Source organism: Eublepharis macularius, chromosome 9 (assembly GCF_028583425.1).
Source record: "Eublepharis macularius isolate TG4126 chromosome 9, MPM_Emac_v1.0, whole genome shotgun sequence".
Classification (NCBI taxonomy): domain Eukaryota; kingdom Metazoa; phylum Chordata; class Lepidosauria; order Squamata; family Eublepharidae; genus Eublepharis; species Eublepharis macularius.
This window is the reverse complement of record NC_072798.1, coordinates 82,291,725-82,311,701: the sequence shown is the minus strand read 5'-3', so window position 1 is coordinate 82,311,701 and position 19,977 is coordinate 82,291,725. Positions and strand designations below refer to the sequence as shown.

Sequence of the window (19,977 nt, the reverse complement as noted above, 5' to 3'; positions counted from 1 at the left end):
AGCATGCTTTGAACAAGGTTTTTTCCCCATGCCACAATTTTAAAGAGATGGTTGGAAGAAATTAATTAGCATTGTAGTATGAGATGTTGACTGGAACAGTACGGACACCACATTCAGCATAAGGTTCAAAGCAATGAAATAGCTTGGGATTTCTTTAAGAGTAATCCCAATGGAGTCAGTGTAAGAGTTTCATTTTTATGAGTAAAAACCTTAGAGTCATTGTGCCTCTCTTACCAGCTGGCAAATCTGCTATGGAATTAGAATTAAAGAAGGAACGCTGATCATTTAAAACAAATAACCAAAGTACAAAAGTAAAAAAGAGATATACTAATAAAAGCCTATTGGTAATTGGGAGTGTGTGTGTGTGTGCTTTTAATAATTTCATTTCATTTCTGATTTCCCTGCAAACTTGGGACTTCCTTCCAGTTTGTATATGAGAAGAAATGAAACCAAAATAATATAAACAATGACTGTAGCTTTAAGAAAAGAATGTCACTGAGCTTTCAGTGGTTATTTTGGAGGCTGCTAGGCAACCACAACAATGTTGATGAGCCTTCTAAGCTCTGGTTTCTGTAAAGCAAAGTCCTGGAGGTGGGTACTTGGAAGCCAAAATAGCCCAGCAAAGGTATTGCCCTCCTTCCATCATTTCCCCTGATGGAGGAGAACTCACCAGGGACAGTGGCAACCACTCATTACCCACCAAACTGGGCCAAGCCTGGCCAATGTCATGCAACTTGGTCAGACCTTCTCAAGAAGAGGAGACCAGGGGAGAGAAGAGTGAAAGGGGACAGGCTGTGCAAGTTTTCAGATAAGGGAAAGTGGAAACAGTGGGGCAGGAGAAATGAGATGCCTTTTGCAAATCCATGTGGGTCCCTTCTTGTATTAACAAATGTGATCAGATGTCCCTTCTTGTATTAACAAATGTGATCAGATGTCATTCAGCTGACCTGGAACTAGAATAATATAATTTTTTTTTTTGTTTTCAGAAGTAATCCACTAAAAATCTATATTAGCTCACAAGCACGGCTTGATGGTGTTGATCACTTTCTGCCACTTCTTCACGGAATCTTTTACTTGAGGTATACTTCTACTGTACATGGAGGTTCCATTTAGCTCTCCTGGCCATTTATAGACCTGTCCTTCATACATTGTCTGATATTTTATAAAAAGTCATTTAAGCCAGTGGCTTTCATGACGTCTTATGGAAACCAAGACAGCAAATTAACTATGCATGGTAAAATGATTCAATTTGTGAAATGAATCAGTAAAAGAAAGCTGTATTCTTAGCTAAGCCAGGAAATTAAAGAACAATTTTTATTCCTGGAACTTTTTTGTTGAGCACCTGAAGCCCATATTCTATATTCTGGGCTGTGCAAGCTAAACTCCCAGTTCAGTAGCTTATTCCTTCACTCCCACTTTCCCTATAAATCGAATAAATAATAATAATTTTCCTGTTCTCTCTCTGAATCTCTGGAGTTTCTCTCCGAGATCTCCCCAGCTTCCATGACTGATCTAGGCTGTCCCACTGGATAAGATGAGCCAGAAATAACTGAGACATCTACAGTGCAATCCTATGCAGAGGTCCTCCTGTCTAAGTTGATTGAAATCAGTGACCTTAGAAAGGCATAAGTTTACACAGGATTGTACTGGAAGCTCAGTTGTCCAAGACCATTCCGCCATTCTGGTAAACTTATTGATAATAATATTAGAGTAAGGCCTTGACCTGGATAGCCCAGGTGAGCCTGATCTCGCCAAATCTCAGAAGCTAAGCAGGGATAGCCCAGGTGAGCCTGATCTCGTCAGATCTCAGAAGCTAAGCAGGGATAGCCCAGGTGAGCCTGATCTCGTCAGATCTCAGAAGCTAAGCAGGGATAGCCCAGGTGAGCCTGATCTCGTCAGATCTCAGAAGCTAAGCAGGGTTGGCTTTGGTTAGGACTTGGATGGGAGACCTCCAACGAAGGCCAAGGTTGCAGAGGTAGGCAATGGCAAACCACCTCTGATAGTCTCTTGCCATGAAAACCCCACCAGGGGTCGCCATAAGTCAGCTATGACTTGAGGGCACTCTCCACCACCACCATTACAGTAAGGGGGCTGATTAGTTCTCTAGTATAAATCAGACTAACATCCCAAGAATACTAATTAATATTTAATAAAAGTCCTTCTGGCTTTTGGCTACTGTTGGACTGGAATACCATGTCTCAACAAGATTTTGGTAGTCAAGTTTTGAATATGGGAATAGATTCGCTTTGCTTGTATCACCAATATATTTGCCCTTTTTTCGGAAAACGGGCAGCTCACAAAAATCCCCTGCCCACCCCTTGTAACACTGGCACCTAAATTTCTGTCTCATGCTCTTTGTGTCTTCCTTTGTCAATTTCCCAATCACGCGCATTTTCCTCCCTTTGCCAGAGGCACTGCGGCTCATCTTAAAACTGTCAGAAGGCAAGTGCAAATAGGCATTTGTTTTGCCAGTTTTACGAATGCATCGCCCATTCTTCTTACAGAGAACTTTACTGCAGAGCTTGGCTGCAGAGGTCACATTAAGGATGTAATGTCCCAAGGCGCCATCTATGTAATTTTTCACAACTGTACAGCTGCCCTAAAAGAAAACAAAGATGAGACACTGTTTACTAAGTAAGTGGCACTGTGTCCAAATTACTATCAAAACAACTGATCAGTAGGATCAAGAAATCAGGTGCAATGAAGCCACATCAAGGAGGTCATGAACATCACAAGAATTTTATTCGCTGTGTTGACCTAGTATCATGCATGAATATATTGCTTCAAGATTAGGGACTTGACTGCTATTCTATGTGTTTATCTATGAGCTGTTTTTGCTACTGGTTGCCTATGAACATACTCTGTCCCTTGAATCTTCTGGGCTTTATCAAGTGTGACGTTCTCTGGGGCCTTGGAGCAGGCTCTGCCTTGTTACTTCAGGTGGTTGCCCTTTATCTCACCCCATGCCCCCTCATGCATGTGCTGCCTCTGCACTCCCCCACGCCAACTTCACTTGAGTGCTTAGAGTCTGTGCAGTTGGCCCCTTAAGTTCAGGGGCTGCAGCATCAGATTGGAAGGCGTGTCTTCGGCTGTCTGCTGCCGGTCCTGACCAACTGTGCCTCAAGCCTTGCTGGCTGCTCTCATCCCTCTTGCTGAGCCCGACCTCTGTCTCTAGAGTGCCAGCCCCTTTCTCTCGGCTTTCCTGTGCCTGCTGGCTCTCTCAGGCCTTTCCTGCTCTTGGACTGAAGCTGTTGTTGGCTGACTCGTTTCCAGCCCCTTCCACTTGGTCACCTCCTGCTCCTGACTCTCACTCTCTGCTCACCCTCTTCCTCTCTCCTCTGCCCATCCCGTTGTAGGCTGCATGTCTGCCTTCTGAAGTGCATGCCTCCCAGCTCCACTCATCCTATGGGGTGCTAGGTGCCACCATATCACATCGAGAAAGCTGCTATAGCAGAGTGGTTAGGCTTGCCAGATGGCCTCCTCCACAAAAACAGACAGGGGCCTTCACTCACCGAAGTTTTTTTTCGCATGTGCACAAAGCATGTGCATGCTCCTGACTCCTGCATGATGATGTCACTTTCAGTGCTCCTCTGGCATTTAGGGAGCAAGCAAGCCCACCGCTTCCTAGCCACAGGACAAGGTTGGGCCAGCCAGGAGCTTCTCTGGCCAGGCACTTCTCCAGCACTCCAGGGGTAAGCAGGTCTGCTGCTTCCCAGGTGCAGGAGGTTGCTGGGATGGCAGGGCACTTATATGTCCAGTATTTTAACCATGTTTCCCCCAAACAGCCTGATAAAAAACAGACTGTCCGGGGGGAAACCGAACACCTGGCAACCCTAAGAGTGGTTGAGTGGATGGGTTGTGAATCAACCCTCTGCTGGTTTGACTCCCACTACTTATTATTCCTGTATTGCAGGAATAATAACAACAATGACTTTGATCACTGCTCTGAGTGGAGTACTAATCTGCCTAGAAGAACAGTATATGAGCACAGTTGTTATTATCCCTTGAACCCTCTATACCTGGTCTTCGTTTATTAGAATTTTATCTGTCCAGAGATGGCAGCCCTAAACTAGAAACCAACACCTTTCATTCTTCCCAGCTTTTAAGAAAGGCAGAGCAGTTTGTTGGGACTGAATTGGAGTCCATATTTCCCATGATTCTAGGCTTTAGGACATGAACACTGAGGCACTGTTGTTTTTATGGTTCCTGGATAGGGTTGCCTGGTATCCTAAACCTCCGAGTGGGAGAAGGGGAAGTCAATACTCACCAGTGTGGCAATCCTGAAATGATATTGTAGGTGTGCCCCTCCACATGCTTGCCCAGGTTGCCTGTGGTGGTGGGCAATCACCAGGCAGCTTGCAACATCCCGCTGATTGCCAGTAGGCACCTGGAAAACTTATTTCTGGATGCTCTGTACCCCCCCTACAGTAAGTCTGGAGAAGTAGGAAGGGCCCTGAGCAGGTGCAGGCTTCCGAAAGTCCTCTAGGCCCTGTCAATCAGCAAGCCCTAATTTCTAACATCAGTGGGAATATAACTAGACCTAGCTTTGCTCTTTTGAAATTGCAGGTGTTCATTTTGGATGTATGATGCTACTCTGTGAAATTCAGATCTATTCTGACTAGAGATGGGCACGAACAGCAATACGAACTAAAAAAAGCCACAAACAGCCCAATCAGCTGTTCACGAACAAGCTGTACGTGAGGCCCCATTCTAAATGAACAGGTGGTTGTTGCAAGCCTCATTCATTGCTGTTTGTTGCTGTTCGTCAAGCCAGACAATCTGGCATCTGCAATCAATTCCCTTGGCAACTTAGGCAGGGATTGTCTGAACTCTGTCTGAACTCCTGCTGTTGCCCTGGAAACCCCAATCTAAGCCCAATTTAGCTTGATAGGCAGGTCTTCCTTTCAAGTGTGGAGCTCCAAATTTGTTACAAGGGAGCAAAGAGGAGGGGGGAGGGGGGCTCCCAGTTCTGGTTTTGCAGACAGTGAGGGAGAGAGAGTTGCTGTTGGCATTTTGAGAGAGAGACAGGGAGAGTACATTGGAGCTTGAATTTTCTTAGTGTGTGGTGGGATAGGGATCTACCTCTTCAAGTTCCAGGGCTGCTGCCAGGCTCTGGGCCAAGCTATTATTTATTACTGGTACCTTTCCTGCTGTCTGCTCAGGTAAGGTTTCTGGGAGTGGTGCAGTAGGGATCTACCCCTTCACATTCCAGGGCTGCTGCCAGGCTCCGGGGCCAAGCTATTATTTATTATTGGTACATTTCCTGCTGCCTGCTCAGGTAGGGTTTCTGGGAGTGGTATGGTAGAGATCTTGATGGCTGGAGGAGGGCCTGCTGGGCCCCATGAACAATGAACATGTTCATGAACAGGTCGTGTTTGTCAATGTTTGTTGTTCGTTGTTCGTGGATGGCAACAAACAATGAACACCATTTTCGGTTTTTTATTTCTGTTTGTGCCCATGTAATTCTGACTTAGTGCTGGAGAGTCAGAAGTTTTCCTAACTTATATCTTGACACAGAAATAGATGGACAAAGTAAACACAAACACTGTAAACAGTTTTTCATAGGGATGCTCCATCTGCCCCTGGTTTAGCTTGCCTCCTATTTGCTGTTCATGAACAGAGACCTGCTTTTTCAGTGACTTCTTCAATAGCTGGTCTGTTTGGGGGTTTGGGGCAGGCCATTTAACTGTATTCCTTACTAACCATGCAGCGTAATGCAATTGGTTTTAGCTAGGGTTGCCATTTTTCCCAGTGGGGGCAGAGCATCCCCCACTGCAAGCAGGCACTTTCCATTGCACTCAGCTGGCCAGTGAGGGGGAAACAGTAAGGAAACTCCAGGGGATCCAACATACAATCTGATGCGCTGATGTCACAGTGATGTCATTGTGTCAACAGGGTATCACTGAGGGATGCCAGAGATGCTTTGACATTTTGGGAAAACTTTCACAATGTCCACGAGCAATGTGCTGACATCACTTGTGGGCACATGGGGAGTGACATTAGCACATTGCCAGTGACATCATTACACTGCCAGTGAGCCAGGTTTGCACCTCCACATTCTCTCACAACTTCTCTTTACTACCCCTCTGCCATCTTTGCTGCGTAACTGCTCCACTCAGCAGGCAACTGTTCAAATAGACAACTAGATCACCGGTGAATCATATAAAACAGTCATCAGTAAATGCTGTGTTTCAGTGTTCAGTTAAGTAGTCCTTAGTGACATTAATACCTGCCAATCAATTTGAATATGCATGCATAGTTTTGGGGAAACTCTATGCAAACTGGCTCAGCAGACTTAGAGCCTCGCTACAAGTGACATTTTACACGTGAAGGACACTTGATCATTTTCGCAAGTCTTTCTGGGAACTGAAGTCCCTCTCCCCCACCTCTTTTCCTTCTGTTCCTTCCCCTCTCTGTTAGAATAGCTGCTTGAAGAGACAGAGAAAGCCTATGGCAACAGCAGCTTTTGCAAATCGTCTTGCTTGGGGAGGGGGGGGGAATGCTCTGGAGAAAGCAGAGAAAGTTGCAGCTGCCCGCCCCCAAAGATCATTAAGAGCAGGCTTGTGACTGGAGGAACGATTTGCAAAAACTGCTCTTGCCGCAGGCTTTCTCTGACTTTTCTGGCAGCGATTCTAACAGTTCTAACAGAGAGGAGAAGGACACTAGGACTTCACCGACATGTCAGCTTTCTCCAGAGCATCCCCCATCCCCCAGCAAAACGATTTGCAAAAGCTGTTGTTGCCGTAGGCTTTCTCTGTCTCTTCAGGCAGCCATTCTAACAGAGAGGGGAAGGAACAGAAGGAAAAGGGGTGGGGGAGAGGGACTTCAGTTCCCAGAAAGACTTGTGAAAATGATCAAGTGTCCTTCACGTGTAAAATGTCACTTGTAGCGAGGCTCTTAGCAGCTTGGCATGAACCAAACAGGCTGAATAATTGGCCCATATCTGATCGCCACCTTCAAACAGGGTAAGATTGGCAGTTGAACAAGTCTGTGGCAAAATTCATAGCAGCCCAGATTTTGAGTAACATGCAATAGAGCCCTAGAGGTATGAAGACTCTGGGAATGGCATTTATTGCTAATTCCAAAAATGATCTGAAAGGTTTCCCCACCAGTTCTTCCACATTATTGTCTATTCAAACTCGCAATTAATCGCTGCATTCCTTTTCTTGCAATTTGCAAATCACATCCATAAATCTGTATTGGTTCTGTAAGGAGACTCTGTCAAATTCTCAGTCACAGGTGTTACCACTGCTGTATCTAGTGATCTCAAATGTGCAAATTGGTCCTTTATTGGCACATTCAGGTAACACCTGACAGGGCCTGTCATTGGTTAATTCACACCTTCTGCTGTCCACTATCACATAAGACAATGTACTATACTCAAGTTGATGCGCATGCACATTTGAACAAGGCACCTCCTAATTTTGCCCCCACATCATCATTCTCTCATTCAGGTGGAAGAGAGCTTTTTAACACAATGCAACCTTGTCATCAAACCCATAAATATTGCATGTTTTCTGAATATACTATCTAATATGGTGAGTGGGTTTACTATGCAAGAAGATGGTTATTCTATCAGCTTATATCATGGCATTAATCATTTCCAAAAAAATCCTAACTTCTCATGGTTTGGTTTCAAACAAGTGTTAAGTGTTTTTTTTTAAAAAAAGGGGAAAGTGACACTGTTATGAGATCTTGGTGTTTTAAGAACTCTTGTGTCATTTGATTGATGGCGATTTCTTAACCTTAATCCACACTCACTTACTCTGGAGCTGGCATATTGGATGCTTCCCCAAAGGATAACTCCTGCTGCCCCCTGTGCAGCGCTTTCACCAATAGTGTGCACCAAATCTTCCTGAAAATGAAAGAATGAACATGCATAATAGAGTACAACATCGTGCACAATGATCAAAGAGCCCATGATGCGCACACCTATTCCTTTCTTGTGTCCTACTTTCTACCTCCAGTCAAACAGGTCTGGCAGGTTTTTAAAGCACAGCAACGACCCTGCAAAACCTCTTTCCCTCAGATATCAGTAGGTAGGTTTTTAGTGAGCTGAGTGTGAAAATAACATATAAATGTGAAACCAAAGCAGAATAAGGATATCAGGATCAGCACCTCACTCCTGACTCCTTAGAAGAGTATTAAATAACTGATGTTAAGATTCTGGAATAAGACATTCTTTTCTACAGATTAGTGGAGTAGATCATAAGAACGTAAGAACATAAGAGAAGACGTGTTGGATCAGGCGAATGGCCCATCCAGTCCAACACTCTGTGTCACACAGTGGCCAAAAACCAGGTGTCATCAGGAGGTCTGCCAGTGGCGAAGGGACACTAGAAGCCCTCCCACTGATTGCCCCCCCAACCAAGAATACAGAGCATCACTGCCCTAGGCAGAGAGTTCCATCTATACCTGCCAGTTTGGTGTAGTGGTTAAGAGTGCGGGACTGTAATCTGGAGAGCCGGGTTTGATTCCCCACCCCTCCACTTGAAGCCAGCTGGGTGACCTTGGGCCAGTCACAGTTCTCGGGAGCTCTCTCAGTCCCACCCACCTCACAGGGTGTTTTGTTGTGAGGATAATAATGGCATACTTTGTAAACCGCTCTGAGTAGGCAATAAGTTGTCCTGAAGGGCGGTATATAAATCGGATGTTATTATTATTGTTATTATTACCTTGTGGCTAATAGCCACTGATGGACTTCTGCGATCCAACCATCCTCCAAAGAGTCTTCCTCCAGCCTTCCTCCAATTTAAGTGACTTGTCTGCCAACAGGAGAGCTACTTAATTTGGTGGAAGTCTCCTTAGACTGGAGAAAGGCTACAAATTGTGTTCAGTGGAACTGGTGAATAAGCATAGGATCGACCCTAATAGTTGTTTGGGGTTTTTTTACATTATGAAGCTCCCAATGACTTTGTTTGAAACATTATGCTTCTTGTGTTATGTGACCTATATGGCTTGGATCCACTGGAGGATTTCTACAACCACAACCAATTTCTGGCAGTGGAGCGTGGCTTCCTTGTCTCCCACGACACCCTACAATGCCTGTTAAAATGCTGCTTCCAGAGAACATGTAGGAACAAGATGAGGGGGGAGTCAAGGGTTTGCATTAGGAGACACAATTGTATCTTCCTTCCATTTGTGGAAATCCTCTGGTGGATCCAAAACCATGCCTGTTCTATGCTTAGGGGAACATAAATATTTGTTAAAGAATTATATTTTTCAAGTCTTCATATAAATTAAACAAATATTAGTACAAGACCAACTGAATCCATAGTGTGGTGAACTCTTCTGACATACTTCTGAGTTTTCTGAAGTGACTTAAGGTCAACCTAAAGGTGAGAGTTGTGTTAAAAATACTACCAAGAGTCAGCCATGAAAATGAGCCAATGTCTTTGAAGTTGAAGCACTAAGCTCATTCCTTCTGAGGACCCAAAAGGAAAAGGAAGAAGAGCAAATTTCAATCTCAGGAACATCAGGAAACTTCAACTGTGAGTGCATAATTGACTGTCTTCCCTTTAATGCTCACCATGACAGAAGCTTGTGATGTGACAGTGCTGGGACCACCGAAGCATCTGTTTTCTCTGAACAGCATCTGCAATTGGTACCAGAAAGGCAATTCCATTGCCCAGAACACCCTCCATGGAGTGTTCCAACTCACAGGTTCATCCTCAAAGGGGCAGATGTGTGCCACAAGGTATGCATAACTTCACCTCTTAGGATTTGTGAGTCTTCAAGAGGCCAGTCACCAAGAGGTCAATTTCTAAGCAGCTCAGATACTTCTCAAAATTCTTCTCCAAGAGCCCATTATTACTACCATGCCTTGGATCTGTATCCTTGGGATTAGCATCATTCACATTCCTCTTCCCACCATCACCCATGGAAGGAAGAGAACAGGCAATAACCAAGATGGGGATCATTGTTCTATCATCTCATCTAGAGCTTGACCATCCCATTCCAAAATTGCTATATACATCCATCACGATGTATGAATTTACCACCAGTACCATCAGCTACTGCCCTGACCTAGATAGCCCAGGTGACCCTGATTTTATCAGATCTCAGAAGCTAAGCAGGATTGGCCTTGATTAGTCATTGGGTGACCTCCAATGAAGACCAGGGTTGCAGAAGCAAGCAATGGCAAACCACATCTGTTAGTCTCTTGCCATGAAAACTCCACCAAGGGTTGCCATAAGTCAGCTGTGACTTGAGGACACTCTCCATCACCACCACCACCAGCAGCTACTATCTCAAAAAGTGAGACCATTCAGAACACACTCCTGAGACACCTCAACAAGGGACCAATCTCCAGACTGCCAGTGGCTTGGTGCTAACCTCAACTAATCTACATGTAACCTCAGCACCGTCAGTTCCAATTGTTCCACTGTCCTAGCTGTGTATTCACATCAGCTTACCATCACCAGTTCAGCATCTGCTCGATCCAATGATAGGTCAATAAAAGCAGATGTCGAGGAAATCTTATTCCCATCCTTTAATATCTAATGAGAAAGGTGGTTCTTCTTCTAATTTAGAAGACTTAGACAAAAAGGCTCTTCCCCAGGCCCTTTGATGGTAGATCCAAAGATTTTGTTCCCTACCACATTTCTGAGAATGTGTGCTGAACAACTAATTTGTATGGCCACCCGTTTTGGCCTGGATATTAAACTGTACTTACTTTTTAAATATTTACATTCCACCTTTCCCCATGGGTCAACGTGGCTTACAAATCCAAACTAAAAACAGGCAAAATGCAATAAAATCCAGAAAAAACTCTCCTCCTATAAAATCGCCTGCAGCTTACACCCTATTAAAAAGCCTTAGCAAATAAAATGCCCTTGCATTATCTCCTAAAAACAGAATCCCCACCCATCTCAAAGAATTTGCTCCATGGTGTGGAAGGTATGATAGAGAGAATGTTGTAAACAGGCTACCTTAAGTGGGGGACAGTCTGAGGTCTGTAGTTGACACATGGGCTATTTTCCACACTGCTTATCAGCCACGGAACATTGCACCAAGCTCCCAGAATGACAGCGTCTTCCTGGCGCGATTTTGCTGGAAGACGCTGTCGTTCCAGGAGCTTGGCGCAATGTTCTGTGGCTGGTAAGCAGTGTGGAAATGGCCATGGATACAAATGGTAAGAGATGGTTAGATGTCAGGGTCCTGGGTCACGAAAGGCTTTCACAACCAGCACTTTGAAATGAACTCAGAAAAAATGTTGGCAGATGTAGCTGTGATCCTGTCAGCTAACCCTTGATGATAAGACTGCCACATTCTGAATCAAGACGGGTAGCTGTGTTAGTCTGACTGAAGTGGTAGAAAAGAGCAAGAGTCCAGTAGCACCTATAAGACTAACAAAATTTGTGGATGGGTATGAGCTTTCCTGAGCCACCGCTCACTTCTTCTGGCAACTCTTGTGAGTTTGGGGGGCAAGGAAGGGTTGATACTGTAGCACATGACACCATGACATCATTTCCAGTTACATACCTGAAAGTGACATTATAGCATTGTGATGATGCTCTAGGAATTTACCAAAACTCTAAGGTAAACTGTAGAGATTTGATAAATTCCTAGAGTGTTGCCATGATAAGGTGATGCCACTTCTGAGTTTGTAGCTGGAACTGATATCACAGTACCATTGTGACACCAGTTTTTTTCTTCAATTTTGCTCCTGCTGCCCTAACCTCTACCAACTAAAGGAGGCAACTGGTGAGCCAGTAACCACTGCTTGTAGCACTGGTGACCTCTTCAAGGACTAGGCTGTTTTAACTTCCCAGTCCGCTCCTGAAAACTGTGTTAAGGAAGACTGCAGAAAATGGAAGATAGCTATTTTTCATTGCTTTTGTTTCTAAAAGGGGAGATTCTAGATTTACACCTGCCTGCGTATCACTCTCTTCCAACATAGAAATTCATACCTTAATACCATTTGTTTGGATTTATGTTTATTATATAGTGATGGGAAAGCACTCCACAAAGTATTCACAATGTGGACCTTTGAAGCAGGTGTTATTCTTAATCAGTTGTATTTAGACCCCCCTCACCCCAACAAGAGCTGAGCCCTTTCCACTCAGCCAAAGCCTCTGGAAGATCACGCGAAACTCACAGAACGAAGTGTCCTCCTAGCGCGATTTCCTGTCACGATCCCATTTAATGGCGCGATTTCTGACATCATCACGCCATTAAAGGGGATTGTGCTGGGAAATCACACTAGGAAGATGCTTCATTCCGTGAGTTTTGCGCTATCTTATGGGTGCGTGTAAAAATGGCCCTGGTTGTCTGAGAAGTGACAGGACTTAAGACTGACTGAATATTGTGGTCTCTCAGTCCTTTGCCCTTCTCCAGTAACATATTTATTTTTTATGTAGTGAGAGGGCTCCAGAGTTTAAACCTCCCTGAGAATTATGCCTCTTCCGTCCCAAATTTAGGGGGAGGTGAGCATAGAATCTTGACAATGGTTATTCACTGGTGAGTAGAAGACATTCTGCACTCACCCAGAGGCACACATTCTTTTACACCGGCACATTGCAGCAGCGTGGCTTGCAATTATTGATTAAAACTGATGCCAGACTAAGTGAAACTGGACGTTCCAAGTTGTTCCTGCTCCCCTCCCCCCATCTACCACTAAGACAATTTTTTCTTTTGCCGATAGAGGAAGTAACCCCCAAATAATATAAGTTTCATTCAATTTTTCGGACCGATGTTCTGTCTTGTCATCACTGATATTAAAGCAAAGAGAGAGAAACAAGAAAGAAGCAAAAGGTCCAAGGAGAAAATGTGATGGAAATGAGCAGCTAAGAGTGAATTCAGATTGGTTAAGGCCGGATCAGTAGTCATCCGGAAGCTTCCCAACCAGTATCCTGGTGGAGGGGAGGGCATATGATCATCTGCCCCCAATATGAGTTGCCGCCTGATTGAAAAGGCTTGTCCCCCCTCTTTTTAGCCCCCTCTTTGTATTTTACTGGCAGGGGGTGGTTGCAAGATTGCTGTCTGGGGGTGGTGTCAGTGGGAATTTTGCTGTTTTATTGATGTTTTTAAATGTAAATTATGTTTTGTTGTCCTGAGCCCACTTGCAGGGAGGGTGGGATAGAAGTCCAATCAATCAATCAATCAGTCAGTCAGTCAGTCAGTCAGTCAGTCAGTCAGTCAGTCAAGGAGTAGGTTAAATGACACAGCTTCAGGGCCCTCATGCAACGTCCCCTCCCCCATTCCTTCCCAGGCATTCTGATGGGAAACTACTTGGACATTTTCCTTTGTATCTCCTTAAGAAAAAGGCTAGAAACTTTATTTAAAAGGACAGCTGAGAATTCAGAAAGGGGGCACACGATATTTCTAAGGAGGCACTGCCCCCTGTGCTCACTATAGCGACAGACTTGCAAGAAAGCCAGGAAAGGGAATATAGAAGCAGATTCTCGGTCGCTGTCAGAGTCTAGCTATACGATGCCCCCTTACCTCTGTCAAAACATCAAACGTGTAGGCATAAAATGGCCTGGAGTAAACAAAAACAGGTAAGGCATAGTCATTTCTAGCCATCGATGCAATACGTAATGCTTCTTGAACCCGATAGCGCACAAATTTCAAAGCATTTGGGCTTGACTTCAGGAGGGACTCGAGGTAGATGGAAGGATACAGAGCAGTACTTCTCTTCCACAACCAAAGCAGCTCGTCATTCCGTTTTGTTTCAATAACAGGACATTCTCCTGTGTATGCAGCTGGATTGTCCTTGTAATTATAATTATAACAGTCTGGGTATAGATAGTAACCCCACAGCCCATTTGGCCGTATATGTTCTGCCAGAAGGAGGGTTCTATTCATAAAATTTTTTCCAGCTTTTTCAAATTCATTCTTAGCTACTCTTCTGATTACGTGCTCCGGCCACTGTGGATGGCGTTGCATGACCCGTTCCAGAGACTTATTTCGGTAAATGGTTTTATTGCCCCAGTTCCTGTCCCACTGTGGCCTCCAGTTTTCCCAGTCAATGACTGCAAGTCCGCGGAACTTCCTCACTGGGATGTATTTATTAATATCCGTCTTGGCTTTGGTGAGGTGCTTGGTAAGGTTCTCATTTTGTGGTATCCCTCCATTGATGGGGTCCCCCAAATCAGAAAAATAGGGATAGTACCCTAAGAGATTATGATAAAATATTGTCACACTGGACCCGCTTAGAGTCTCATTGGCATTTGATATGATGTCAAAAACATCGAGATGTAAATCCACGTTGTAGCGCAGGCGGCATTTTTCAGTTGGTGCGTTCCAAAGAACTACAAAAGGTTTGTTCTGGAATAGTGGTGCTTTTGTGGGTAAGATACCTCCTCCATCAGCCGTAATGAGCCACAATTTGATAGCTATCCATTTGATCCACAGATGGCGCATACTATGCTGTTTTTCTGATATTTTGGGCACAACTTCCTCAATGCAAAAACAGAGAAAGAAACATTAGCACAACAAAGGTGACAAGAACTGCCAGGATTTTTTATTTTTGTTGCTTTTGTTGTGTTATAGTATGGTTTTTTTATGTGTGGTGTGATTTTATGAATATTTTATGGCTGTTTTATTTTATGAGTATGGTTATTTTATGGTTGCATATATCATCCAGAGCTATTAATATTTGCTTTCACACGCAGTGAATGTCAAATATTAGTATAGTCAGGGCTCATTTTGAGGGGGAACACGCAGGAACACAGTTCCGGCAGTTCTCCCAAGAGGTCACTTGTCAGGTGGCCCTGCCCACCTGACTCTCGGCCATTTTGGGCCTGTTTCAGCCTGGATTGGGGCCAAAACGGCCCAGATCGGACCTCTGACAGGTGGTGGATCACTCTCCCACTCAGCAGCGGCCCAATTCTGACCATTTGGGGCCCCTTTTGCCATTTTCAGCCCAATATCTGCCCTGAATGGACAGGATTGGGTCCAAAACAGCCAAGATAGGTGATGTCAGGGGGTGTGGCAAATGCAAATCAGTTATACTAATGACACACGTCCACTGATGTCAAAGGGTGTGGCATATGCTAATGAGTTATGGTAATGAGTTCCTCCAGTTCTTTTTCTATGAAATGACCCCTGAGTACAGGGTTTCTGACAACACAGAATACCTGAGTGACATTACTCATAACATTCTGGCAACATAAGCAATACATGCCAAACGTTCTCAGAATCTGCATTGCTCACAGTGAATACTGTGTAATCCGCCTTGAGTCTCAGTGAGAAAGGCGGACTATAAATGACATCAATAAAATAAATAAATAAATAAGTGCAGCCCAGAAATATGAATGTGTTCCCCCCTCCTGACACTACTGTCATTGTGGTTTTCTTTAGAACCCTTTCATGGTTAAGGCTTTTTATTTGAATTCTCAAGATACGTTGTTAAACACCTTTACATGTACTTACTTAGTTACTTACTTATTTCAGTTATACCCCACCTGTCTTCCCAATGGGGGCCCAAAGTGGCTGATATCATTCTCCAGTCCTCCATTTTATCCTCACAACAACCCGGTGAGTTAGGTTAAGCTGAGCAAATGTCAGCTGTCAAAGCAACATTTCAATTTATAATTAGCAATTCCATTCAGCATTGTGATGACCAGCCAATTGGCATGCACAATAAGTATCCAATATTTATGGAGCTTAAAGACCACAAATCCCATGTTGCAATGCAAAAGTGCATGTGGCTCTACTTTTGAACACTGTATGCAAGCGTTGTGAGAAACATACGTAGCATCCATTTAGTGTCCCAAGTTTTTCCACAAAAGTTTATCTCTCAGTTCCAGCAAAATATAACAGCAGTGGTTACATAACAGTTTCAAACTAGGCCAACTATTCTAGTTATAAACAACATTAATAAAATAACAGCAGTATGGTTTGGGTCTGATTTAAAGAAGTCAATAGCAGGATAGAAGACGTTAATACGATATTATAGACAGGCAGCATTTTTTTAAAAATTGGGCCCTTATGCATGCAATCCTGCTACACATAGCAATATCAGCGTGCCATTAAAACACCCTCTTGGGCTATGGATCCTTTGTGTACTAAGACTGGGTGTGTATGGTTGAGGCTCAGTCTAAACAAAATGTTGGGCATGTACTGTGTCACATGGGCAAGTTATTCTTCCACACCAACAACACAATTATCAGAAGTATAGTAAACAAGGTCCGTCTAACCATGTTTCCATTAATAATGCCTAGAATGGTACATGTGTTGATATAGTAAGTAAAAATGCAAGTGAAATTTACTACTTAACTACTTGTGATTTTTGTTGTTGCTAATTGTTGAATGAAGAGCTAAACAACAAGAGCAGCAAAGCTCGCTCCTCAGAGATTTATTTCCTCTTCGCCTCCTAGAAGGGGAGGCGCAGCTGACAGAACCTTTGGGAGGCAAAGAGGAAATTAACAAACCTTTCAGTGCAATCCTATGGAGAGTTACTCCAGTCTAAGCCTATTGAAGTCAATGGGATTAGACTGGAGTAACTCTCCATAGGATTGCACTGTTCGTGACTTTGTGGCTCTGTAGAGAGGGGAAATGGGCAGAGCCTTCCAATCTGTCTTTTAAAACTCGGTTTCCAGACTAGCATTGCAATTCCCTTCACATGAGCATCCTCATGTAATTCATCTTTTGTAGTTTGGCTCTAAGTGTCTGCCACTTTGAAACATAGGTCTTTCCCACATTGGGCTTTTTCATCAGTTCTGGCCCCATATTGCATCAATTTCTTTCCAGTCTTCTGCATGCATGGTCAAAAGACACAGGTTCAGTATCCAAACTGCTTCCCAGACTTTCTGCACAGAGAAAAGCTGCAACTACAGCAGAATCTATCTTTCCCTGGCATTTCTGCAGCTTTTTTTCTCCTGCACTCATACCTCAACGTTGTTGTTTCTTCCAGCAAAGTCAAATCGGGGCTTTTTTGCAGTGCAGAATGCTTTCTTTGGTGTGAGGCCTGGGCCTGGCTCTGCCTTTCACCTGCTTCTTTATCCCCCTGCATCTTGATTGGTTGAAAAGCAACCCATCAAGTCCCCCCCCTTTCAAAAAGAAAATCAAATGGTAACGTTATAATGTTGGTGCAATTTAAAAAGACCAAAAAAAATCTTTGTAAGTTTCCTCAACAATCCACTGAGGAAACTGACAAGTCCTCAAAGTCAGCAGCAGAACTGGGAAATTTTTCTAGTGCAGAAATAAAAAAAAACCCAGACACTGCGTGCGGCCAGAATCGAGGAATAAAGCAGATCCAATCTGCATTGGCTGAATACACAGAAAACCTGATGTAAAGTTCACCGTGCAGAAGAGGCCATTGTGACAGTCTTATGGTGGATAGATGCTGAAGACTATCATATGGTGAGAACAAAGCGAATCTACACAGATCCCCAAGAAGGCCCCCCTTTTTTTGGAGGGCCCTCTTAAACTCTATCTCAGCCTTAAGGCCTGCACTGCCCAGTTAGGGCCAAGCTAGCAGTGACACTTGAATGGCAAGTGAACAAACTCACATGTATTCCTCCCTGTTCACTTGCACTCCACTTGCACTCCACTTGATTGTGATCGAGTGGAGTGCAAGTGGAGCACAAGTGAACAGGGAGGAATACACGTGAGTCTGTTCACTTGCCATTCAAGTGTAATTCGTCACTGCTAGCTTGGCCCTTAGTTAGCCTCAGCTCTAGGCATGAAGGCAGTAAACAGCCTGCTTGTAGGAAATCATCTCACAGTGAGGTGCTGGAACTTGCTTGCAAGTAGGTCACAGCAACTTTTAAAAGATTAAGCAAGCCTCAAGGTCTTTGGATCTTTCTGGTTGATGGGGAAGTGCACAGACACGTGACCAGCCATTAGCCCCGTGTCATGGCGTGACATCTCAAGCGGATTGACAGGGGTCCCCAATATTGCAAACCTACCTTTATTTTGTTTTGCTTTGCCATGTAACTATCACCCAGCTTATAGCCCCTTGTAAAGCCTTAATAAACGCCACCTTTATCTCAAATGACTAGTCTTCTTTTTGAGTATCCTGAAAGCAGAAGCTGGCAAGACCTGGGTCTAAGCAAGACAAGGCCAGAAGTTCAATCAGTGTTCTGCTTGCCAGCTAAAAAAACACACATGAAAACTTGGATTAGAGAGTACAGAAAAACGACCTCCTTCACCTAGAAACTGTTTGTGTCTCCTTAAAAAGGTCTGCGTTGTAATTTGAGATCTGTGATAATTGAGCCCCTGAATGCTGGATACAATTCCTAGAACAATAGGCAAGAGTCCTTAGGTGATCTTTAGTGGAGCACAACAGAATGATTAGAATGGCATCAACAGCTTTTTCGCAACAGGTGGGGTCCAAGATGCACTGACCTGCAGGACAAGCTCAACACTCATTTGGCTCCAGGCAAATGGCTGATTGCTTTGTTGTGCCATACCTTGCCTGGATTGACCTTGCTTTTGCGGCTGGATTTTGCTTTGTCTTGCTAGCCCTACTTTGCTTCACTTCACTAGAACTTCCCCATGGATGTCAGCTTGATCCAAGAGAGCGAGCAAGAGAAAGCTGCCTTCATAAGTCTGTAAAAAATCCCATGCCCTCTGGAAAAGCACTAATGGAAGGGTACTTTCCACTCTTTTTTCACTGGTGGAACAGGCACATTGCCATCCTGGAGGCACAGCCAGCAAGTGGAAAACTGTGTATGCATCTCTCAGTAAGCATCCAATGACAACACGGCCTCCACAGTCAATGAACATTAAAAGGACAATATGTTATGTAGCCTGGTGCAGCCACTTACTCAGGGCTTTTTTTCTGGGAAAAGAGGTGGTGGAACTCAGTGGGTTGCCCTCGGAGAAAATGGTCACATGGCTGGTGGCCCCGCCCCCGATCTCCAGAGGGGAGTTGAGATTGACCTCCGCGCCGGAGCGGCGCGGAGGGCAATCTGAACTCCCCTCTGTCTGGAGATCAGGGGGCGGGGCCACCAGCCATGTGACCATTTTCAAGAGGTTCCAGAACTCCATTCCACCATGTTCCAGCTGAAAAAAAGCCCTGCACATACTCATCCCAGAAGAATACAAACAAAATCGTTAGATTCACACACAGTCCCCAGTTCCCATTCCAGACTGGGGTTGCTTGAACACCTTCTAATTCAGCTCATGTCCTGTTTGCCAGTCGTAAACGGGGGACCATCTTTCCACAGAGTATTTGTTCAATGGCCTGCTCATGGCTGTTTGGCAGGTAGCTTCACTCTGTTCCTTCCTATCAGTGCAGGACAGTGCGATCATGGTTTTGTTTTTTGTGTTTTGTGTTTTGTTTTTTGCATGTGCATTTTGACATAGCCCAGTTGAGCTCTACTCCTCACACACACACCCAACTTTGCTACACTGCTGTTCCACTCAGCAGGCCATTCTTTAAAGAGTCAAAAAACAATCACAAATCATATAAATCAGTCGTAAATAAATTCATTGTTTAAAAATAAATCCTTCCATCCTAAGAAATCTTTAGTGATGTTAATGGCTGGCAATCTGCGCCATTCTTGCACATGTGCCGTTTAGAAAAAAATCTAATGCAAACCTATTCAGCAAGTATTCAAGTTCTTTGGTGATGTCCTGAACTGACCTGGTGATTGTCTCATGTTTGAGGTAAAATTTGCAGCATCCCTACACCAGAACAGAATGATAAATCCCCAGAAGCCCACTCACAAGTTCACTGAGAGCCAAGCTACAAGTGATGCCTTACACAGGTTGGACACTTGTCAGCTTACCTCAAGTTTTGATGGGAAATGTAGGTGTCCTGGTTTTACAGCTTGGCTCTCCATTACAGCTGCATGTGTATGAGAGATGCATACACATGTTTGCCACTATGGAAAAGCTACAATTGGGAGAAAGATTCATCAGAGCAATTAAGGAAATTTATAGAGACCAGACTGCAGCAATTGTGGTGAATGATGAATTGACCAAGAAATTGACGATAAGTAAAGGAACAAGACAAGGTTGCCCGTTATCTCCATTGTTGTTCATTTTAGTATTGGAGATTCTGATGATACAAATACGTCA

General features: G+C 44.1%; 1 protein-coding gene across 1 annotated transcript; it reads right to left on the bottom strand.

The window, feature by feature from the left end:
• Window positions 1-2,146: 2,146 nt before the first annotated feature.
• On the bottom strand, window positions 2,147-14,388 carry LOC129335349 (hyaluronidase-4-like). The gene is made up of 3 exons (XM_054987785.1): window positions 13,447-14,388; window positions 7,766-7,855; window positions 2,147-2,599 (listed from the first exon to the last, which is right to left on the bottom strand). The coding sequence occupies exons 1-3, from the start codon at window positions 14,365-14,367 to the stop codon at window positions 2,147-2,149; spliced, it is 1,464 nt and encodes a 487-aa protein (XP_054843760.1). The 5' UTR covers window positions 14,368-14,388.
• Between the last annotated feature and the right edge of the window lie 5,589 nt (window positions 14,389-19,977).